Source organism: Eschrichtius robustus, chromosome 17 (genome assembly GCF_028021215.1).
Source record: "Eschrichtius robustus isolate mEscRob2 chromosome 17, mEscRob2.pri, whole genome shotgun sequence".
In the NCBI taxonomy this organism is placed as follows: Eukaryota; Metazoa; Chordata; class Mammalia; order Artiodactyla; family Eschrichtiidae; genus Eschrichtius; species Eschrichtius robustus.
In genome coordinates, this window is record NC_090840.1 from 84,323,907 (window position 1) to 84,347,740 (window position 23,834).

General features: G+C 62.7%; 1 protein-coding gene across 1 annotated transcript; it reads right to left on the reverse strand.

Annotated features, from left to right (window-relative positions):
• Positions 1-4,825: 4,825 nt before the first annotated feature.
• GPR20 (G protein-coupled receptor 20) lies at positions 4,826-17,880 on the reverse strand. The gene is made up of 2 exons (XM_068526046.1): positions 17,836-17,880; positions 4,826-6,271 (listed from the first exon to the last, which is right to left on the reverse strand). Exon 2 carries the CDS (start codon positions 6,243-6,245, stop codon positions 5,163-5,165), a length of 1,083 nt encoding a protein of 360 aa, XP_068382147.1. The 5' UTR covers positions 6,246-6,271; positions 17,836-17,880; the 3' UTR covers positions 4,826-5,162.
• Positions 17,881-23,834: the final 5,954 nt, after the last annotated feature.

Genomic DNA, 23,834 nt, shown 5'->3' on the forward strand with positions numbered 1-23,834 from the left:
TCAGCAGATCAGCAGATGAGCTGGTCTGGGACCTGTGTGCATGGTCCCAGTGCGTGGGCTTGTGTCCACGCACCCACTGGAGCTCAGTTTCTTCATCTGTAAAATGGGGGTGAAATGCCCTGGCCCTGCCATCCCGTCGGGCACTGGATGCTTGATAAGCTCCCAGCACCACAACCTCAGGAGAGGCCCAGCCCGAGGGGTCTGGAAGCCAGGTGGACAAAGTGAGGACCAGGAGGGAAGAGCCTTGAGCGCCTCCTCCTCCGTGAAGTCCTCCCGGATGCCCCTATGTGGCTGATCCCACGTGGTGTGGTGGGGGGCTCTGAGCTCCCACCTGCCCAGCTGTGCCCCCAGGCTGCAGACTCCCCGGGGCCTGCAGAGAAGATGCTTCAGTACAAAGCACAGAGCGTCAACATCATCTGAAGAACCAGGCTGATGGGGGTGGGTAGGTGGGTGGGTGGGGAGTCCCTGAGGGATCAGCGAGGGGCCAAGGGCACCGGTGGGGCAGGCATCCAGTCCGGAGGGCACAGCTGGGCCATGTGGTCTGTCCTGCAGTGGGGTAGGTGCTGGCCCCGGGGGAGCCAGGCAGAGAGGGAGGGACCCGCAAGGAGGACAGTCAGGGCTGGTCCTGGGCAGACTGGCCGGGCAGTGGACCTGCTGAGACCAAGACACAGAAGAGAACAGGACACCCCCGGGGAGGCTGTCGGGGAGCCCTGTGCCTTCCTCCTGCCGGTGGAGGCTGGGGAGGCCCCAAGGGGCAAGCAGCCAAGTGGAAACGGCGGGGCTGGGGTGGTGGGCAAGCCAGGGAGACAGCAGGGGCCCAGGCCTGGTGGCAGGGGAAGGCGGGGGCCATTTCCCCAGTCCCCCCACCGTGCCCCCTTCCTGCACCTGGGGGCGCCCTCCTGTTTGCTGACACTCAGCTGACTGGTCCCTGACCTCCGTGGCCCACAGCTTTCCTGGCTGCTGTCCAGGGGTCAGGGGTTGGGGGTGGCCTTGGCCCTGGGGTCAGGCAGGTCCGGGTTGGGCATTCTAGCTCTGTTTTTAAGGTGGCATGGGGTAGCCTTGGATTGGTCCCATTGCATCACCCAGCCTCAGTTTTCTCCTCTGTGAATTGGGAACAGAGACCCCTCGGGCATGGGGTCAGCCCCAGTGGGTGGAAGGATGTGAGGGGTGACTGGTTCCACGGGGGTCTTCACCTCATTCAGGGGTCCCCCTCACACCTGCCTCCCGGGCTCCCCTGTCTGGGGCTCGGGGAGGGTCGCGTCCGGGGGTAGGGGCACCGAGAGCCTCCCGAGGGGCTGAGGAATGGGGGGGCAGTGAGGGCAGAGGGAGGAGTGTGAAGAGGCAGGGGGTGGGCAAAAGCGTGGGGTGTAAACCAGGACATGAGGGTGGGACAGCCATCTCACAGGGCCGCCACCTCCGCTCAGGCATCAGAGGCCTCCAGGAAGCCGGGGCGGGCGCCCAGGGACATTTCCTGCTATTAATGGCGCTTAATCTAAACAGGCCCTAATATTTACCTCTAGACGCCTCCGGCCTCCGAGGGTGCCGTACAGCGAGAGTGATGAGCCCCACCCCGGCAGTGCCCTTCTCACCCCATGCTTCCCGGGCCGTGTGTGAGGCACGAACCGGGGGCCTGGGGGCTCAGGTTTGAGGCCCCTGCCGGATGCCCAGAGCCTCAGTTTCCCTATCTGGGAGATGGGGGTGACAACCCAGGCTTACGGGGAAGTTCAGAAGATGGACAGCTCGGCAGCACTTGCCTTGTAAGCCCACTCCGTAGAGGTGCCATAGTCCCTCCCTCGGTGTCTACTAGCTGACACATCTCCTCCGTCTCCCTCCGGATCATACCTTTGGGTGATCTGACTGGATGCTGTGGACAGTCTGGCTGCCCTGCCCACGCCTATGTTCTCTCCCTGGGCAGGCGGAGCTGGGACCAGGCTGGGGCGAGGACCCATCACTCTGCTGGTCTGTGCCCCTAACCAGCTACTGTGCCCACCCACGGCCCACACCTTACCACCTGCATCCCCTCCAACCCTCGCCCTTCAGAGGCCCCTGCGCCTGCCCCCAGCAGTGATGGCAAAACCACGACCCCACCACCACAGACTTTCCCGTGGAGCCCACTGTCCCCAACCACAGGACAGTGAGCGAAGTTGGGGGGACGAGGGGGCCCCCACCTGGCTCAGTGCCCCACGGCGACCCCTGCCCGCCAGCCAGGGCGCTGAGTCAAGGGCACGAAGGGAATAAACAGTTTTAATTCAGGACGAGGATTCCTCGTTAAGGAGAATGTTTACATCAGATATAAATACACAAGCCACCTCATGTCACTTGGGCTTTTCAAAAATCTGGGAAGGGAGGCCATGTGGAGGCGACTGCAGAGACTTCACACTCTGGCCCCTGTGGGAACAAAGACAGTCCCAGTCTGGCCTCTGGAGGCTCCTGGGCCCGTGTCCCCACGGAGGGAGTGGGGAGGAGCCAGCCGTCAGGAGGAGAAAGCAAGTGCCTGAGGCAGTTGTGGGGTCACGTGTGGTGAATCCCTTGCCCCCAGCCCCCTGCCCACCAGCTGCAAGGCCACGGAGAGGAGGGAGAGGAGTGGAGGGTGGGAAACTGAGGCCCACTTAGCGAGGGCTCTGCATGGGGGCCATCAGACAGCTCTGGGGTGTGATGGAAGGCTCCCTTGGGCCCTGGCATCCTTTATTCCCACGGCTCTTCCACTCCCTGAGGAACCCAGGCTGGATGGTGGGATTTCACATGTGGGACAAGGGGAGGGGGCTTGGCCACCCTGGATCTGGATCCCAGTTCTGCCCTGGGCTCTTACTTCCATGAACGGTGGGGATTAACGAGACACTGGGTGTGAAGCAGGGCCAGACAGACCTGGGGCTCAGCAGGTGCCCAGTCAATGTCTGCTGAGACCCACCCTGGCTCACCTACCTGAGAGACCGCCCTCCTCCTTGAGGAAGGGATTGTTCCAGAAGAATTGCAACCCCTCCGCCCCCAAGCACAGCAGTCAGCTCAAGTCAGCCACTCACTCTTTAGTATAGATTAGAGTGAGAACCTGGGATAGAATCAGGGCTGCTGACCCTGGAGGAAAGCCCACAGGTGGTGCTGGGCTGGGACAAACACCTCACACTGACTTTCCCTCCTCTGCTGTGTGACTGCCCAGGTGCTGGCTTGCAGGCCGGGGAGAGACAAAGCTCTGTCAGAGCCTCCCTGCCTGAAAACCCACCATAAGTGCCACTCCCTGGGGTCAGCATCGCCGTCACCGTGGGCTTCTTGGCACCGACAGCCCTCTCCCGCACCCTCCTTTCCCAAGAGCCAGGCCCCTCCTCTGTTCCATGGAGCTCTGGGCCCCTCTCTGAGCTGGGAGGTGGGGGGAGGCTCCGCGGTGCGCCCGGCACCCAGTCAAGGCCAAGGATGGTGGTCCTGGTGCTGACAACCACACCCCTTGCTTCTTGAGCACCCGGGCCCAGGAAGGAGCTCTGGGTCCAGCTCCCCCACCACCCCACTGAGCAGGCCTTGGACTCCCCCGGGCTCCAGCATCTCCCACCTTGGCCACCCCACAAGGTCCTAGGGCCAAAGGAGCCAACCCCACGGGGCTCCAGCAGATAGTACTGGTCTTGCAGTACCTGGGTACTCTATGACCCTGGCAAGGTCCTTTCCCTCTTTGAGCGTCAGTTTCCTTGTCTGTAATATGGGGATATAAATGGCCTTTCTGCCTCCCATTCAGGCCTTGCACCAGGGCCCTGAACTCGGGGCCAGGATACTCTGCCTGGAGCCACTGAGCATGTAGGACTTTTTTTTTTTTTTGCTGCACCGTGTGGCATGTGGGATCTTAGTTCCCTGACCAGGGATCGAACTCATGTCCCCTGCGGAGTCTTAACCACTGGACCACCAGGGAAGTCCCATGTAAGACATTTCTCTGCAGACAAAGGGCAAACCTGGGGCCCAGATTCCATCTCACCAGTTTCAGTGGTGGTGGCCATGTGAGAGGGTGGAGCCTGGTGGCTAGAGGTGCCTGGGATGCCCAGAGCTCCTGTCTCACAACAGGCGCCCTCCCCCCATACAGCAGTCTGGAGAGGGCTCATGCGAGCTTGAACATTCGACTAGAAGGCACGCAGGGGCTATCCTGGAGTCCAGCTCAGAGGAGGCGACCAGAGGCCCAAGCCAGAGAAATGCTCCCTCCCCGGGAAAGGCAGGGAGGCAGGATGAGCCAGGTGAGAGGGAGAATGAAGCGTTCTGAGTGTGGGGAGACGGTGGCCTTAGGCCAGCAGGCCTGGGTTCCAGTCTCTGTGTCTTTGCCCTTGGTTTCTCATCCATAGGATGGGCTGTGAGCCTACTGCCCTCCTGGGCCAGCGGGCAGGGTCTTCCAAGATGGTTCCTAAAGTGGGGGGCTTTGGGAAGATTTGAGTGGTCTCCATGGGGCAGGCAAGGGGATGTTGGAGGAGGTGGGGCTGAGTTTTGATTGGCCATCTCCCACTCATGGCACCTGTACGTGCCACTCAGCCTCCCCCTCATGGCTGGTGGGTGGAAAATAGTCTCCCCTTTGTAGGGTAGTTTCTGGTTCGAGTGTCAGCCCAGATATCACAGTACTCACAGCAAAGCACCCCACGGTGTCAGGCTGTCTTTCTGTGTGATTTATGGATGCCTCAAATGGAGGTCCTGCAGACGTGAACCCTTCACGTCCGCTCACATAACATTTGTGTCCTCTAACACTTCCTTTCTGTTCTTGTTCTTCTCTCTTTGTGGGGGAGGGAGAAAAAGGAGGAGGGAACCTCTTCAGGTTATCTTTTTAACCCTCTTTGAAATTCCCAGTATCTAAAACATCTTTGTCCATGTTTCTCAGGAACCCCTTCTAGAGGTTGAATGGTCCAAGTGAGAAGCAGCTCCTGGCTACCCCTCTGAGTTTTCAATGGACACAATATATACCTTAGGGATGGCAAACTGTCAGCATTCAGACCACCATATCCTATCTAGAGCCCGTGGCAGACATTGCTAATCAATCATAGCACAGTGGCCTTAGACACTTCCTCCACGCAGTGCACTGGGCAGCCATCACCAATTGATCAGGTGAACCCAATTTGCCACCCGGGTAGAGCAGATATCCGTGCTGTCCCTGACCTGGCATGCCCAGTCCAGCCCTGACCTTTGGCCCCCTTGCAAAGTCCTACCAACTAAGCCTCAGGCCCATTAGCCAGGGCCTGCGTGAGGGCTCGGGGTCTGGCGCCGAGGATGTGATGGTGAGCTGAGTCCTTGGAGCTCTTGCGCATGCTGACCACGTCGCAGCTGTTGGGCTCGCGCTCCGCTCCGTGCCGGCGGAAGAGGCCACGGACAGTGGTCTGGAAGCTGCTGGTGACGAAGCAGTAGACGATGGGGTCCATGCAGCTGTTGAGGCTGCTGAGGGTCACGGCCACATGATAGACCACGAGGCTGGTGTGGCGTGGCACGTCGGGCCACAGCGCCACAGCCACCTGGCGGGCGTGGAAGGGCGTGAAGCAGACGAGGAAGATGACGAGCACGGTAAGCAGCAGCTGCACGGCCCGCACGCGGCGCTGGCGGCCCTGGCGCGGCAGGCCCGGCCGCGACAGCGCGCACACGACGCGGCCGGTGAACACGCTAATGACCAGCAGCGGCAGCAGGAACTCCAGGACGGTCAGCGCAAAGACGCGGCAGCACGGCCCGCCGGTGGCCGTCACGCCCAGCACGGACAGGGTCACGGCGCCGGCGGCCAGCCACACAAAGGCGCACACGGCTCTGGCGCAGGCAGGCTGGCGCCAGCGGCGGCAACCATTGGGCTGCACGATGGCCAGGTAGCGGTCCACGCAGATGCAGGTGAGGAAGAGGATGGAGCAGTGCATGTTGAGGAAGTAGCCAAAGACGTGCGGGAGGGCGCAGCGCAGGCAGCCGCGGGTGCCGTAGAAGACAGCAAAGCGCGCGGGCAGGGACAGGCCCACCAGCAGGTCGGTCACCACCAGGTTGATGGTGTAGATGATCGACGGCGTCTTGGCCTGGGTGCGGCAGCCGAAGACGTACAGCGCCAGCCCATTGAGCACCAGCCCCACCAGGAAGATGACGCCATGCACCGCCATCAGCGCCAGCCACAGGCCTGGGAAGGCGGCGTGCAGCTCCTCGTCCAGCAGAGCAAACAGGTGGAACAGGGGCGTCTCCGGCATGCTGATGTTAGTCCACGCTGCCGCCGCCGCCGTGGCATTGGGGGCAGCCATGGCCGAGGGCCCCGCGGAAGACGCGGAGGGCATGACAGGGGCCAGCGCACGCCCGGGGCCTGGAAGGAAGGAGACCGGGTTACCCTGGGGTTATTGGGGCCCTGCCCCGAGGCTGGACCCCACCTGGCTCGCCTGCCCACCCAGCACCCCAACATTCCCGCCCTTGTGCCTTTGCCTCGCCTGGCCCTGGCACGGGCCAGTGTGGAGCTTTAGCAGAATGCTAGTGCTCTGAGGCTGCTCCTCGCTGTAACGGGAGGTGAAAAGCCTTGCAAGACCGTCACCGGGACTGAAAGATGACAAAGGCGACTGGTGTGGCACAGGTAAGATGACGGGCCAAGTGTGTGGTGTTTGAGCCTGGGCTCCAATCCCAGTTTCTTCCTCACTCGCTGTGCAACCTCAGGCAAGTAGCTTAACCTCTCTGTGCCTCACGTCCTAATCTATATCACTGGGACTACAGAGCTGCTGGGAGGATTAACGGAGCACAGCAGTGCTCAGCGCATCATTAGCTGGTGCCAAATAAGCCACAGCTCTGCTAGGACGGAGCCGTGCCCACGGTCACCCCAGCCCACAGCTCCCGCACCCACGCGTCACAGCCCCTGTCCTCCGGGCCACTCATCTGTTCTCACCTCCTGCAAGGCTGGCACCAGGTCAATGCCCTGGGTGAAGGTCCTCATAAGGGTCCAAGGGACTGGGACTGGGGAGCCGGGAGTCAGCCCCCTGGCCGCCCCAGTTTCTCCCCAGCCCTGAGAGGCGGCCACCTTTGCTGTCTTGGAGGCCCACGTTGGGTGGCTCACTGGGGCTCGAGCCTGGAGCCTGGTCCCCGCGGCGGCAGCACAGCGGGTGTGAGTTAAACAAGCACTGTGCTCCCTGCCTGGTCCCGGCCTGGTGGCCCAGACACTGCGGTGGGGGCAGGTTGGGGCTGGGGCCGCCCACCCTGTTTCTGCTCCTGCAGAGCTGTTTAACTTGCTGAGATTTATCCCTTTGTTTATAAACGAAGGGTTAACAGGCTCCCACCCCCGCCCTGGGCCAGGCTGATCCTCCAAATAAGGACATTTCTGGCTTTTTCAGGAGAAAGGAGAAGGCTTTGGGGAGAAGCAGGGAGGAGGGGAGGGCACATGGGACATCCCAGGCATAGTGCGCCCTCCCCCACCTGCAAGGGGAGGGAAGACCCCTCGCCCTTCCTGGCGGCCAAGGGAAGTGAGGCGTCCGCTGTGAACAGGCCTCACGCTGCCCACTCCCCCCGGACGGCTACCGCACATCCTTGAGCAACAGGCTCCTTCTGGCAGCTTCCACCCAGTGGAGGTCGTGCCCGCTGGGGGACTGGGGACCGAATGCCAGCCTGGAGGGGGTGGGCACAGCAGGGGACCTCTTGCTAGCTGAGGCTGAGGTCCCAACCCGGCCGGGAGGGAGCCCCTGCCTCTATCCTCCAGCTCAGAGAGGGTGGCCTCGGCTGAGCCTCTGTCTCTGGGACGCCTGCTGGGCGTCTGCTAACGGCCCTGGGCATCTGCTAACTCTCAAGGCTGCCGGGAGGAGTCGGATGCCGCCCAAGACTGTGTCCGGCCCCTCTGGCCACCTCCAGCGCAAGTGGGCCCGGGCCTCAGCTCACGGGGTCCTCTGGGAGGGCTGTCCTGTGCCCGGTGTCCCCAAGCCCCTAACACACAGGGTCCTTGGGTGTGTTTGTCCAACGGCAGCTCAGGGAGACAGGGAGCGAGAGGGACGTCCGGGGCAGGGAGAGACCTTCTGTGGGCGCGGGGGGTTGGGGATTGGGGAGCAGCGAGGGGAGGTGATGAGGCTAGGCTGTGGGGCTGGCATCCTGGTGCCTCAGGGCTGTGGGGCTGGCATCCTGGTGCCTCAGGGCTGTGGGCCTGGCATCCTGGTGCCTCAGGGCTGTGGGGCTGGCATCCTGGTGCCTCAGGGCTGTGGGGCTGGCATCCTGGTGCCTCAGGGCTGTGGGTTTCGTCCTCAGGCAGCGTGGGCCCCCGCAGTCCCCCAGGAAGGAGACGGATGCCTCCCAGTGCGTCCCTGCTCTACTGTGGAAAACACGATGCCTCGGCCAAACCCCAGGAGGAAGGGCCCAGGGAGAGAGGAGCTGGCCCCAGACACACGCAAACAGGTTTTTGAATTTCCTTCCGCGTGCTTTTTGGTTTTCCAATGTGTCTGCATGAGGTCTGCATCCATGTGACAATCAGAGACAAATAATAAACACCACAGAAGGTTTCCTCTGGCATTCAGTCCCAGGATGACGCGGGCCCCGGGGAGCCTGCCCTCCCAGGAAACCCCCCAGGGACAGCCTGCTGGCATGCTGGCCAGCACCTCGCTGAGGGTGCCGGTGGCGGTGTGGGCCAGGGCTGCGCGCCTGGGGCTCCAGAGCGGGGGGATGCGCGGGACGCCCCAGAGGCCGGGCAGGTGAGGACAGAGGACGTCAGCCAAGCACGCCGTGATTCTCAGCTCCGAGAGTCTGAGCCTGATCCGCTCACACACTGAGGTCAGTCCCGGAACACGACGAACCTTGGCATCTGTCACGCCGGCCGAGCTCAGATCACGGCCACAGCCCGGGCCCTCCCCCCTGGCTTTCTACACCACCATCTCTTCCCCTTTGCTCTCTGCTGAGTCTGACTGTCTCTGTCTGTATGATAAGACCCCCGCCACCCCACCCTGCTTACGCCACCCCCAGCACACCACTCACCTCTCACGGTGATAACACACTGATTACTCACTGACCGCTCTCTGGGGGCATCTACTCACGATCCCTTTTGTTTCGCAAGATGAGGAACTCAAACTGTGAGACCCCGGCCCCTGTGGAGGTGGGCCTGCTGATGGCCTCGGGGATCCACAGTCCAGGGCCCTCGGCTCTCTGGGGCCGGGAAGGCACTGGGCTGGGAGTGTCTGGGCTGAGCTGCCTCCACCCCACATGGCCTCAGGGCGGACACTCCTTCTCTGGGCCTCGGTTTCCCCCGTGGTCTCCACTGCCTCAGCTCCTGGTCCTCCTTGAGGCTCCACGGGATGGACTGCTCCACCCCCTGAATCTGCTTTGGTCAAGCGCGAGGCCTCCCGCGGGCCCCCCGACCCCGAGCAGAGCGCCCCCCTTCCATGCTCTCAGCACTAGCCCTGCCCTCCGTGGTCCTGCCGGTCCTGCAGTCTGGGGCTGACTCGCTCTCGCCTCCACCATGTCCGCCCCTCCCTCTGTCCACACCCAGGGCCCCATACCCCCGCCTGCCAGCCCGGGCTGGGCCTGTCCACACTCCCGTGGGCAGATGGGGCTCAGTGTGGTGTGGGATGTCACAGCTGGTGATGGCGGTGGGCATTGCGGGGAGCACTTGAACAGTAAGAGTAACGAGTGCAGGTGCGGGCTGGGGGCTGGCCCCCACTCAAGAGGGGTCACCCCGGGTGTTGATTAACCTCTCTGAGCCTCAGCCTCCCCGCCCACAAAGTGACGTAACAACAGCACCTTCTTTCTGCAGCTTCCGAGCGGGTTCATGGCATCGGTTCCCTTGCAGACCCAGGCACTGGTGATGGTACCTCCTCACCCACCTGGCTCCTGGCCTCCTCCACTCACTCAGAGGAAACCGAGGTTCTGGAAGGGACAGGCCAGGACTCGAACCTGGGTCTGCCTAGTGCGAGCCCACAGCTGGGTCCTTGGGCCTGAGGGAGGGCGGGCACCCAGGCAGCAACGGTCCCCTCGTCCGGCAGGTGCACGGCGGGCACCCACTCCCCACCTGCCTTCCGCCCTGCTCCACTCTAAATGCAGTGAGGGGAATGAGGGGAAAGGAGAGAAGCCTCTGCTCTTCTGTGGGGACAGCCTGACGCTGGCCCCCACACCCAGTCTGAGTGGGGGGCACAGACCTGGCCTTAGATGGGCCCCAGGTGGTGAGCAAGCAGAAGAGTCCCAGATACCTGGGTTCGAGCCCAGCTCTGCCACTCCCTCGACCCTGGACCTTGGCCAGTCAGTGAGCCTTTTTCTCCTCATCTGCTAAATGGGGTCACTAGTGCTTTCCTCAGCCTGAGGAAGCCAGTCTGAGGGTGGAGGCATGGCCCTGTCCCCTCCCTGTTCCTGGCAGGTGCCCTAGTCCTGGCTGAGGTGCAGCGAACCCTGCAGCTGGGGTCGGCTGGCTGGATCCCAGTGGGCAGGGGCCACGTCCTCGTACTGCCTAGCACCGTGCCGGGCTCAAGGTCTGGAAACTGCCCCAGGGCAACTGTCCCAGGCTGGGAGCCTTCGCACATCTACCAGCCACTGCCCTGGCCTGCTCCGCCCACCCACGCTCAGGCCCTTCCCTGGGCAGAGCGGAGGGCACGCGGACCTGCTCTCCGGGGGCTCAGGGTCAGAGGGGGAGACACACAGTGGGTTGGGGGGACCGGAGCATAGCCACTGAGAGTCTCGACTCTGGCCTGGATGCCCCACCCAAAGCCTGGCTCCATCTCAGAACCGGCTTGTGACCTTAAAGCCTCTGAGCCTCAGTCTCCTCATCTGTAAAGTGGGCAGAATTGGAATCCATTTCTGAGGCTGTACCGACACATTGTCAAGAGGTGGCCCTGGAAGGGTCCTGAGAGGATTTTGGCTGGTGGGGGGATGGGAGATGGGCCGAGTATAAACAAAGGTGAGGGTTAGGGAAGGGGGGTGCCCTGTGGAGAACGGCAGCAGGAGGACGGCAGCGCGGGCAGGCAGGCCTTGCAGGGTGGACTCTGCACAGCCCCAGGCCCCAAGGGCGAGTGCTGGTGCTGGGTGGATTGAACAGCTGGAGTGCAGCTGTGCAGGAGGGGAGGAGGTGGGGCCCAGGCTTCGGGTCCCTGGGGGCCTCCCTCCTCCTGCACCTCTCTTCCTTCCTCTCTCCCCTCCCGCCCATCTCAGAGGAAACTGGGGTCTTGGGAGGAAGGGTCAGGAATTCCTCCACTGCCCAGGCTGCCCAGGTCTCAGTCTCCCCATCTACGCAATGGGCAGGTGGCTCTGAGGGTACTTCCAGCTCTGAAGCACTTCAAGGCTTGAACATGCCTGCACCTTTGGGAATGTCTTGGCCGCAAGACTGCTCTAGAGGGCTCTTCCAGGGAGCAGGGCAGAGGGATGGTGGTGGAATCCCGGCGGCTTGGGGACTGGGGCGAGACGCAGGCCCAGTGCTTCCCAGGCTAGGAGGAGCCCTTGGGACCTCTGGGCAGGAAGTCCCAGCCTCCCTCCACCATGTGTGGGATAAAGTCCTTCAGTGGCTTGGCGCTGCTCAGCTCCTAGCCTCAGACATGGGCTCCTGTAACACAGAACCCCAGGCTACAGTGCTTGGTCACAGGTGGCCTCATGACCGCGGCCCAGCCAATCATTACCAGCCCTGGGACTTTTGCTGGCAGCTCTCTTCTCTGGGGTTGCCACACTAGTTGGTTATGAGACTCAAGCTGCTGATGGCCGTATTCCTCTAGAAGAAACCCACCAGGAGGAGAGACTAAGTCCTGACAGGGTGGGTCAAGCGCCTGGATCCAGCCCTTCCTGAAGCCAGTGGTCTGGGACTTGGTTATCTCCCTCTTTGGCTTAAGTTACTTTGGAGTTTCTGTCACTTGTGACTAAAATAATTCTGACTATACCCTCTTATTCACCTGTCAACTTTCTTCAGTTCGGATGCCTCTTCCTTCAGAGAGCCCTCCCTGATTGCTTCAAGTAGATTTGCTGCCACTACTGGGCCCTCACTGCACCCGTGGCTCTGTCATTGCCTGGCCACTTGTCCAGTTTCCCCACTAGCCTGTGACTCTTTGGAGGAGAGGCCTGCACATTCACATTCAGTATATGTCAAGTGGGTGAGTGAATGAATGTGTAAAATCTCAGCTTGTGGGGCTTCCCTGGTGGCACAGTGGTTAAGAATCTGCCTGCCAATGCAGGGGGCACGGGTTCGAGCCCTGGTCCGGGAAGATCCCACATGCCGTGGAGCAAATAAACCCGTGCACCACAACTACTGAGCCTGTGAGCCACAACTACTGAGTCCACGTGCCACAACTACTGAAACCTGCGTGCCTAGAGCCTGTGCTCCGCAACAAGAGAAGCCACCCCAGTGAGAAGCCCGCGCACCGCAACGAAGAGTAGCCCCCGCTCGCCACAACTAGAGAAAGCCCGTGCACAGCAACAAAGACCCAACACAGCCAAAAAAAAAAAAAGCTCAGCTTGCACTCCTCCGAGGACGGGGAACTCACTACCTACTAGGTTAGCCCACTGTAATGCAAAACTCTCTGAAAATAAGAAATGTCTTTCTATATTGTAGCATAAATTAGCTTTCTCTGACCCAAGCCTATAGCCCCTGGCCTCCCTAGAAATATGTCTGCTTTCTCTGCCCCCTACCCATGGGGCCCTGGGGAGACACATCTGGATTCCTCCTATCATTGTGGAGGGGGCACAATCCATATTTTATCAATGAGGATGCAGGATGCAGAGCCAGGGAGCTTCAGCAACTAGCCTGGGGTCCCCCAGCTGGGCCCTGGGGCTTCTGGCCGCAGGTAACCTTGTGGGCCTCCCTCCCATTGTGGGCCTCCCATTCTGACCCTGCAGGGGTTCTCGCTGAGCCTCAGTCTCCACTTGTGCGGAGCGGGGACTGGCACAGCTGTATTATGCTGCTCCTCAGGGCTGCTGTGGGCCTTAGCTGAGCCGGAGCCCCTGGTGCAGGTGTGGAGAGGTGCGGGAGGGTGCGGGGAGTACACTGCTGCCGCCTGGTGCCTGGTGAGGGTGGCACGTCTCCCCTTACCCCCAGATGTGCAGACCTGGAGCTCCAAGACCCTCTAGGGGAGGCATGGGCGCGAAGGATGTCTTCCCCTCCCTGATATGCTCTCCTCACAGGCATCTGGTCACAACCAGGTTTCAGAGGTGGGATTGCTGGGGCAGGGGTCCTCCCTGGGAAAAGCCTCAGGTTCTGAGCAGGGCTAGGGGAGCCGCCTCCCCAGTCTCCTCGTGCCCCAACTGAATGACGACGCCGCAGGCACCCTCCAACCTCCGTGCCTTTGCCCAAGCTGCTCCTCCTCCCCCACTTCAGTATTCCTGCCCGCTTTAGGGCTTCCTCTTGACCTCAGCCCCTCAGGAAGCCTTCTCTTTCCACCGCGGCTGGCCCAGTACCTCTCCCGGGTGCTCCTCCCCCAGCGCCGTCCAGCCCAGGACCGGCCCACGGTGCCTCCCGGTCAGACTGTGAGCATCTCGGGGCGGGCCTGGTGGGGTCGGGCGTGGGGCGGAGCTCCTGTCTGTCGCTCCAGCACACCCAGGATAGCCGGGCGCAGAGCAGCATCCATCTTTCCCTTTGGCTGAGTGAACCGCTGAGCGAGCCCGGCAGGGCCTGCAGGGCGAGGCCCGTTTCTCGCCCAGGCATTCGGTGCCCTCCCCGCCTGGCCCAGCCCCTTTACAGCCCACCCAGCGTCCCAGGGCCCTGGACCTGGAATTGGCTTCCGCCCTCGGCTCCCCCCTCACTACCCACCAGTCTTCCCAGCCGAGCAGGGTTAACGCCTCCTCCAGGAAGCCCACCCAGTCACCCTGACCATCGTCGGGGGTCCGTCGGTCCCCATTGTCCTCCCCCTCCCCCTCCCCTTGGTGCTCATCAGAGGTGTTTGGTTCAAGTCTCAGAGCCTCAGTTCCTTCACCTGTGATGCTGGCATTGATATTTGTTGAATGGACAAGTGAGCAAACCAACAAATGAAATCGGCAGAGCAGCTGGGGGTGCTGGGTGGACAAACGGCCACAGGTGCCCCCGCCCCCCAAAAAGGCGCATAATGACAACAGCAGCAGTGCTAGAGACCCCGTTTTCCCACCTGAACGGAGGCCTGCCTGGGCCCGCCTGCTCGTCTTGGGGAGAGGCCCGGGTCACACCGGGTGCTCAGTGCAGGACTTCTCAGAGCCTTTGTGAAGCTCTCAAACCCAGGGAATGAGCATCTTTCTCCAAGTCACCTGACCCTGTCCCCTCCTGGGGCTCCCTCTCCCTCCAGCCTGAGGGCCGCACCAGCTCCCCACTGAACACTGATGGGGGGTCATGCCCCGCTGCCTCCACCTACAGCTTTCGGGTCCTTGTGTGCCCAGAGACACAGGCCAAGACCCAGAGGCTCAGGGTGCCAGCACCTGCCTACAAACTGCGAGGGGGACCCGGGCCACACTGACCTCCCCTCCTCGGCAGGTGGAGGGTGCATCCTGACCTCTCCTTGGCTTCTCCTGAAACCACCTCGCCGTCCCTGTGTGTCCTCTGTGGCCGCCCAGCTGTCTAGCAGACCCCAAGCCCGCAGCCTGCCTGCCTCCTGTCCTGCCGTGCACAGGACCAGGGCAGCCAGGGGGCCTGGCCTCAGCCCTGGGCAACAGGTACCTGCCTGGAAGTGTGGCCCAAGATCCCATGCTCTGCTTGCATCAGGAGCCGGGAGGGACGGGCATGGAGGACAGGCCCAGCCTTTTTCCTGACCAAGGCGCCTGGACCATCTCTTGTGAACCAGCCGCCATGCCAGACACTCTGCGACCACGCAGCTGTCGTGGGTTTTATCGACAAGGAAGTGGAGGTCCAGAAAGGTGCGTGTCAGGCCCTAGGACACACACAGTGAAATTGATGGAGCTGGGACTCAAACCTAGGTCCACTGGCTCCTGGCCCAGGCAGGGGTGGGGCCAGGGAGGGGTGAGCGTCTCTGGACCTGGGGTTTGTGGGCAATTAGATTCTGGGTACACAGAGTACCTGCATATGCCTGTGCCCCTCTAGGGGTGACCCTCACAGCCTTCCAAGGCCAAAATAGCCATTATTGGGGGAACCATCTGCCTGTTTATGTTTCTGATTATTCTTGGTTTCATGGCATCTGCTTTAGAACATTGCCTGCTGTTTTTGGCTAGTCTGAGTCTCTGCTTGTTCCATCCAGGGACAGCTGGGCCCTTACGGAAGCCCCCAAGGGGGCCAGTCTGGCTCGTGGTCACCCGGCAGGTCCCAGGTGGCACCAGCTGGAATCAAGCTCCTCATCCTGGCCAGGGCTCCCTCCACCCAGCTCAGGGAGAGGGGTCACTCGTGGGTGTGGGTGGCGTGCCGGGCACCTGGGCTCCCCCATGGCTGACTCGGCCTCACCTTCCACCATCTGAGAGCCCTTGGCTGAGATCTGGGCTCTGATGGAAACGCAAGCTCCTCTGGGAGGGGCAGCCTCAGGCGTCGCCGCACATGGGGGTCCTGCCGGGGGTCAGACAGCCCTCCCTGCCACCCTGGCTCATCCCTCACCTCGTCCTGATGGTTGCAGCTGCTGCAGCACCTGACCGTTTCCCCCGACCCAGCCTCCCCAGGGGCACAGGTCATGGATCTGCGGCTGCCCTTGCCCGGCCTCTGCCCGTTCCCTTGGCCCGGCATGCCGCTTCTGCCTGCGTCACCTGCTGAAGGCCCCCGGCACCAACAGGGCCCATGCCCACAGTCCTCCCTGGGCCCCTGGACACCCCTCCACTGGGGCAGAGCCCTAATCCCACACTTCACAGTTTGCATCCGAGATGACCCCTCCCAGGCTCTCATGACTCCTCCCAGGATGCCCCACATTGGTGCTGCTGGCCTCATTTTGCCTGTGAGGAAACTGAGGTACAGAGAGGTTAAGTGGCCTGTCTGGGGTCACCCAGCTGGGGGCGGAGGAGCTGGGATTTGAACTCTGCTCTGTGGACCCTCCTGCCTGCACCACGCCAGTGAAAGTTTACCACGTCCCACTGTACAGAGGAGGACTCAGAGGTCCAGGGCACACAGGCATCTTGCCCCAGGCCACACAGCCCCGTGGCAAGGTCAGAGGAACAATGAGGACCACATGCTTTGGAGGCATCAGACCTGGCCTTGAACCCGGTGCTGGGGGCACAGAGGGTCTCAGGCAGATGTGGCTCTAGCTTATGGAGCTCGCAGGCAGGGGCAGGGTGGGGGGAGTGGGCTAGAAAGTGGCTGGGGGGAGTGGGCTAGAAAGTGGCTGGGGGGAGTGGGCTAGAAAGTGGCTGCGGGGAGTGGGCTAGAAAGTGGCTGCGGGGAGTGGGCTAGAAAGTGGCTGCGGGGAGTGGGCTAGAAAGTGGCTGGGGGGACCACTGCGGCTGCTCAGGAGCAGGAGGGGCCTCAGGAGGACCTGGCGGAACAGTGCTCCAGGCAGTGGGACGAGCACAGCAAGTGCAAAGGTCCTGAGGTGGGAACAGGCTTCTGTGTTCAGAGTACTGTGAGGGGTCTGAGGGGCAGCCTGGGTGTGCTGATAGCCAGCAGGGCAGAGCAGGGTTGGGGTCCACCAGTGTTCTTCAGGCCCCAGGGCCGCCTCCTCAGGGAGGCCCTCCCGGATCACCCAGCTCCCAGCACACCTTCATCTCCACCTGCTTTTCTTGCCTTGCAGCCCTCCCACCACCTGACAGCTTCATATTTATTTGTTTCTTGTTTTTCCCCTACTGGACTGGCAGTGCCGTGAGGGCCAAGGCCTGGGCTGTGGTTAAATGAACAAACGAATGATTTTGAGAGCCCCCTCTGGCCTCTTCAAGCCTTAGTTTCCTCACCTATGAAGTGGGTGTGCTGAGACCCACCTCATCACATCAGGTTACCGCAGGACAAAAGGAGACCAGCCCGCGGGCTCCCAGGAGGTGCTCAGGAAACGTCCAATCCCCTCCCCCACACACCGGGGCTGTAGAAGCAGCAGACTTTGCTTTTTCTGAGGCTCAGAGACGGGCAGCAACTTGTCCATGGCCACACAGCCATGAGGGGAGGTGGTGCCCTGGTAACCCTCTGGCTGGGATCGGCCACAGGTTGGCAGAAGAATATGGGGGCCACTGGTGGGGCCAGCCGCCTGTCCGAGGGCTGCGAGCTGCTGCCACCACGCCTCCAGCCCCTTCCGTTCCCAGTCCTGCCCCAGGACTCACAGCTGCTCCTCGTCTGCCCTGCCCAGCACCCTGGCCACAGTCCAGTTCCCAACTGGCCCTCCCCCCTCGGGACCCTGTTCCTGCTGCCTTCTCAGGGCCGGCACCACCAGCGAGCCAGGCGGGGGCAGTGCCAGCTGCGAGGTCCACGTAGGGGGCTGGGTGGGCCCTGGGCCTCAGTTTCTCCGGCCCTACAAGGGTGGGGAAGGGCCGGGCTGGGGCCTAGGACCTGAGCTGTGGGATGTCAGGAGGTGTGCCCTGGTCGGAGCCTGTCCCCACAAATCCCTCACCCCCCCCCCCCGGCCCTGCCCCAGCCTGGGGGATGGTGGTGGCCAAGGTCCCAGAGCTCATCAAGTGCCTCTGGGGTACCGCAACCCCTTCCCTGACCTCTGGGGCCGCCCAGACGGGGAAATCGAGGCACCCAGCAGAGGACCAGTGAGAGTGCTGAATGAAGGAAGGAAGGAAGGTAGTCCAGAGGAGGGGGCTTGGGAGCCCTGCAGCACAGGTGGGGCTCGGCACAGCAGGGTGCCCCCTCGAGCCCTGGGGAGCTCTCCCTCCCCTACCCCTCACCTGGCCTGGTCAGCTGTAGCTGCCCTCACCCTCGCCCTCAGTTTTCCCATCTGTACAATGGCTCCCTGCAGGGTGGGACCGCAAAGCCACTTTTGGGCTCTGAGCTCTCTCCAGCCCGGGTCTTTCTCCGCCCCTGCCCCCTGCCTGCCTGCCTGCCTGCCTGGGGCGTGAGGACCCCGGCACCGACCATCTCATCTCAGAGAGGGGAGGCCCGGCCGGCCCGAGGGGGACTCACCGCACCTTCGCCCGCGTGGAGAGGAGACGGCCGCGGCTGCGGCTCTGTGGGCCACTTACTGCAGTTTCCCTACGGACCTCGCCTTCCTGGGGGCTGACGTCAGGCCCGCGCTCGGGGCTCCTTTTGGGCAAAGGCAGCGGGGTGGGGGCGGGGCGGGCGTCTTCCCCGCCCCCGCCGGCCCCCTGAGGAGCGTGGTTCAGGGCCCTGGGGGAGGGAGCCTGGGGCAGCGGAGTCCACAGGCCCGGCCAGGCAGAGGAGGAAACTGAGGCACGGAGGGCAGAGCCGAAGCTGCACCACCCGGGAAGGGGAAGGGGTACAGCGGCTCCAGCCTGGCTCTCTGTCCCCCACAGTGTCCTCTCTGGGGAGGCTGCCTGGGCCCTGGAGAGCTCGGCTGGCGCTCACGTGTGCTGTAGGAGCTGGGGGCTCACGCAGATCGGTTTTCTGCCTGGGAGGGGGCAAAGGCATCCCGGGCTGCCGCTGGCCTTCCTGGCTGCCCCATGCAGGCCTGGGTTGCCGTGCTGCTCTCCAGTTCCATTGGCCTGTTCTGGCCCTGGGCTGTCTGTGTGCGCCCGTGACCAAGGTCTCGCACGTGTGTTGTCTGGGTCTCTGTCTGCGTCCACTCCTGTGTGTCCCTGGGGCGGATGTGGCCTCGCAGGGGCACACGCATGCCTGACGCCGTGCACCGGCCTGGCGCCACGTGTGACCCAGCATAACCTCCGTGAGTGCTGGTGGCTCTGCGGGAACACAGAGGGTCGGGTGCGCAGGAAAGACCTGGACGTGACAAGGGCCAGGAGGGTGAGTTGGTGGGTCGTAAACCTCACTCGCCCAGGCCTGCTCTACACGTGGCGGCTGAGAGGGACACCCCTCCCCAGACAGACACCCCGACCAGGGTGGAGGCTTGTGGCCAGGCTGGGGGGTCAGGGTTTTGGGGTCGAGGTCAGGCAGGGCTCAGGGCCAAGTCTGTGACATGCCGCTTCCTGTGCCTGAGTGCCACCTCTGGTCTCCTGTCTCTGTGCTCCTACCCACTCATGCGGTTGAATCACCCTAGACCTCTCGACCAAGCACCTACTGAGCTGGCCCCGGGCTGGGCACTGAGGACACAGGCCGGAGACAGGCCCCTGGCCTCCACGCTCTGAGCCTGGTGGGGGACACGGCTGCAGTGCACCAGCGGGAGGGAGCGGGGTGCCGCAGGGCGCTGGCCAGCCTGTGGCGGGGGGCGTGGTCAGGAGGGCGGCACAGCCGGGCAGAGGCAGGGGTGACGGACGGGAGGCAGGCAGCCTGGGTGGGCAGAGGGAGGGGAGGCCCTTGGGCAGCGGGAGCTGCATGCCCGGGTCCTGGTGAGTGGAAGGCAGGGATGAGCCACGAAGCTGGGAATGAGCACGGGACTTCCACACCGGGTTACGGCTGCCCTTGTGGGGACCAGAATGGGACACTTGACCCGAGGGCAGTGGGGAGCCATTGAAGATTCTGGGGGAGGGTGGTCCTCGGAGCAGCCTCGCTGCCCCCCTCAACTGGGCTCCCCACTAATGCAGGGCTGAGCCCACAGGCTACCGTTGTCTCCTTAGAACACTGCCGTATCTGTCCCAGAAGGGGAAACTGAGGCCCAGAACGGTGCAGGAGCCCCTGGCCCATCCAGGTCCCTGACCCGGGCTGGCACTGGCTCCTGTCTGGCAAGGCAGGGGCAGCCAGGGTCTTGCTGGGGGAGTGTGGATTCAGTATTGTTTGTGTGCGGGGCAGGGGTAGGGGCAGCCTGGAGGCGGCCAGGATGTGGGAGGGTGCCGGAGGGCTGAGCCATCTGAGGGTCAGATTTTATGAGCTGGAGGCAGCCCACGGCCGCTGAGTCACTGGCAGGGCTTGCCAGGCCTCGTACTCACTCTGAGGGCCGCGGGGCTCTAGCCTGGCACAGGAAGGCTGGTTCCCGAAGAAACCTCGGGGAGATTCTCTGGAACGCAACAAATGCCGTGTACTGCCGGGGAGCGCCTCTCACCCTAGGGGGCTCTTCTCTGTGGGACCGAGGGGGTCTGGGGTGGGTGCTGGAGCCCACAAGGCTCGGGGTGACCCTCAGCGGAGACAGGGGCATAGGGACAACCTCACCCTTGTCACTTCCACAGGCTGGGTCAGGCCAGGCTGTCTGTGTCTGGGGTCAGGGGTCAGATATTGGCTGGGTCAGGGGTCAGACCCCTTCTGGTGGGTCTGACGCGAGCAGTTTAGGGTGGGGCTGCCCCTCCTGGAGCCCCGCCTGGCGGAGAGCCCGCCGAGCCCGCAGAAGCCCCCCACGCTCACGGCTGGGTTGTGAGGCTCCACAGTAGTGTCTCAGGACGCACCTCCCCTGCGGCCTGCCACTCTGAGGGACTAAACCACAGAAGCAGCAGAGCAGCCCAGGAGGGCCGAGGGCAGGCGGGGGATGCGCGGCAACAGCCAGGCCGCTGCTGTCACCACCCTGGTGCCTGCAGCGCCAGACCTCATCCATCCTCCCTCATCCCGGTGCCGCTGGAGGACGTAAACAGCGCTGGGACCCAGGCCACACAGTCTGCCCCGGGGGAGGCGGGGCGAGGGGCACTGCGGGGGAGGGGACGCAGGCCAGCTGGGTGGTGGGGGAAGACTCGCCCCCAGAAGGGGTGATCCCGGCAAGACAGGTGGCAGTCGGGGCCGGGTGGGTGGCTCAACGGCCACGCACCCCTTCCTGTGCTCTGGACTCCCTGGCAGGGCCCGGCACCCACAGGGGAGGCCCGGGTAGGCTGTTGGGGTACCATGTGTGTGTGTTGTGTGTCTGGGTTGGGGGGCCCGGTTGGACCCCTCGCTCGTGTGCTCTGACACTCAGAGTCTCCCCATAAAGTGGGGACAGCGTGGCCGGTGAAAGGCCCCGGGCCAAGTCCCCCTCCTCTCAGGAAGCACTGAGTCCTGCCACTGCACGTGGGACATTTCACAGGAACGCTCATCCCCAGCAGACGTGGAGAAACAGGCCGCAGGTGGGGACTCACCCTAGGCCCACAGCCGCCAGTGGGAGAGCTGGAGAAACCCGGGCCGGCTCCCTGGAGGGTGAATGAGGCTCAGATGGGGCACAGATGCCCACCCTTCCCCCACCGCTATGTCCTTGAATGCACGGATCTAGTTTGGGCGGGCCAACTAGAGCTGGAACCTGCATTGTGGGGAAATGTCCAGGGCACTGAGGATGGGCCTAGAGCATAGTTGTGGTGGGAGCTTGCTCTGAAGCTCGGTGGACCACCACCCCTGGGCTTTGTCGCCTCAGTTCCCTGAGCCACTCTTCCAGGTCTCATGTGTTACCCAGAAGCCCCTCAGAGCTCATCTTGTGCCACCTTCAACTTTTACAGGTGGAGAACTTGAGGCCCAGAGAGGGACAGAGACCTGCTTAAAGCCACACAGCAAATGGATTGCTGCAGATGCTGGTGGGAACCAGGCCTGGGCCTCCGTGTGGCAGCCCTAACTTTTGGGCCGCCTGAGTGACCAGAGCAGTGTTGTTTAATCATACGTTCAGTGCAGTGTCTGGGACTGTGAGAGCAGCCGTCCTCATGGGTCCGCTGAGACAGTGGACCTGACCCTGGGCGAGGCTAGGGTGAGATGGAGGGGAGGCTTTTGGTGCTGCTGAAGGGGGGCCTGGGGACTTGGCAGAGGTCCCGAGGCCCCACGGAGTGAGGGGAGGGGCCCCTGTGGGAATGGCAGGGAGGTACGGGGGGCTGGGCTCCTCCTTGAGGAAGCTGAGGGAAGCCCTAGGTCTTTGAAGGGTGGGTCCAACCCAGGAGGGCTTGCAGGAGGAGGAGGCCTTGTCAGCAGCCTTTGCAGTCCTGGAGGAGCCATGGTTCCAGGCAGCAGGTCTCAGGGAAAGAAAGTCAGAGTATCATTCACAGAGGGAACCGTGGCCCCAGCACGGTCGCACCCTGAGATCTTGCTCTACCCCCCCGCCAGGTGCTGTTTCAGGGCTTCCATGTGCATCACCTCATTTTCACAACAGCCCTGGAAGGCAGGTGCAGTTATGATCCCACTTTACAGATGTGGGAATTGCTGCCCAGAGCTAGGCCACTGACCAAGTCCCCAGCCAGAGAGGAGCTGGCTGACCTCTCAACCCCACAGCACATTTTCTCCACATCCCAGCCCTGAAATACAAGTGTCCACTTTCATCCCACCCCTATGGCACACACAGACCCTGAGGCCAGCCCTGCTCCGGCCCTTACATGCTCTTATATGCACTTGTGTGTATGCACACGTATCACATGCATGACACACACAGATGCATGCACACAGACCAACACACACACCCCTGCACACTGCGAGGCACACGCACACACACACCTGCATGTATACACACGGGCACAAGATGCACACTCACACTGATGTACACTCCCGCACACACACGGACGTGCACGCACACGCATGACACACACCCCTCTCCCCAGCTTCCTGGTTAGCGTCAAGTCCCCTTGGGAGGCGTGTGTGCAACCCCCTCGCATGTGTCCCGGCTGGGCCGTGGTGGCCGGAGGAGGAAGAATTTCCAAACAGGAAGAGCTCACTTGGTGGCACCGTCTACCCTGTGTCAAACATCACAATCTGGCCTGGCTGAGGGGCAGGAGCCTGTCACCGGTCCCACCGGCCCTCCTGGGATTCGCACCGGCTCTGCCCAGCTAGGCTGTGGAGCCCACCCGCCCAGGTGGCCCGACCTCTTACAGGTAAGAGAACTGAGGCCAGGAGTGGGGCTCGGCTCTCCAAACTCAGCTGCTGCTTCAGCCCCCTCTGACCTCCCCAAGGTCTGGGCAGGTGCTCCCCCGACGGCTCACCTGTGACTGGCCAGGTGGGGCAGGGATGCACTTCGGTGTTCCCCACACGGCCCTCCATGGGGGCACCCTTGTAACCATCCTGGTCTGATGGAGGGGAAGCGAGGCCTGAGGTCACGCAGCTGGGAAGGGGCGGAGTTGGGGGTTGAACCCAGGCAGCAGCCCGGGGCCTGCAGAGCCCTGAAACTGCCCTGCTGAGCGGGTCTGCTTCCTCTGAGGAAATTTCAGGAACCCATCGCCAGGCACGGTGGAGAGCTCCCCACATCCTGGAAGCCCCGCACCCGGGGCGGGGAGTGCTGGTTCCAGGTCTCTCCCAGGTCGAGGGCCCTGTCCTCAGGCAGTGTTCTGCCCAAGCCCTGGAGGCCCAGGCCGGCCGCCAAAAGGTGCCCCAGCCTGGCCTGGGCTGTGGCTCCCTTGGCAGTGCCAGACTGGCCCACTCAGGTCAAGGGCTGTCCACATCCCCTGCAGGGCCTTGGGACCTGCTTTCTATTTTAGCCTTTCCTGGCCCCTGGAAGGCACCATGGGACCGGAATAGCTCTGTCTGTCTCTGTCTGCTCAGCAGGACTTAGAGGGGTGGCTCCGGGTGCCTGGGCTCTATTTGCCGACCCTGGAGTGGGAGCAGGACCGGCAAGGGGGCAGCAGCATGCGGGGACACTGTCGCAGCAGCTGCTATTCTCTGCACAGCCCTGTCTACCTTCCCTCCCAGAAGATAGTGAGCTCCCCGTCACTGTAACTGGCCAAAATAGAGCCTGGATGGGCACATTCCAGAGCTGCTGAGTGGGTATCAGCATTGGGTGGGCAGGAAGGCTGATGACCTCTGAGAAGTGGGACGCAGAGACCCCAGACTCTAAACATCACTGATTCTAGGATTCTGCGATTCCAAACTGCTAAGATGTTGTCACTTCTAAGAGTCTGGGGTTAAATTTTCCGGGACAGGCTCTCCCCAGGCTCCAACCCCCCTCCCGGAGACAGAGATGCCACCCTGAGGCCTCTCCCCACCGTCTCTGGGGGAGGCTGAGCTCCTTGCCATAACCACACCTTTGCCCACACTGTTCTCGCCACTTCTCTCCAGATCCAAATCCACCCTAGCTTTGAGGCCACCTCTTCCATGAGGCCTACCTTGACTGGCTTCTCTAAGCCCCGGATTCTGAGGACAGTTTGGGCCCCGGTCACTTGTCTGGATCTCCCCAGGCCACCTCTGTCTCTAACTGGATGTT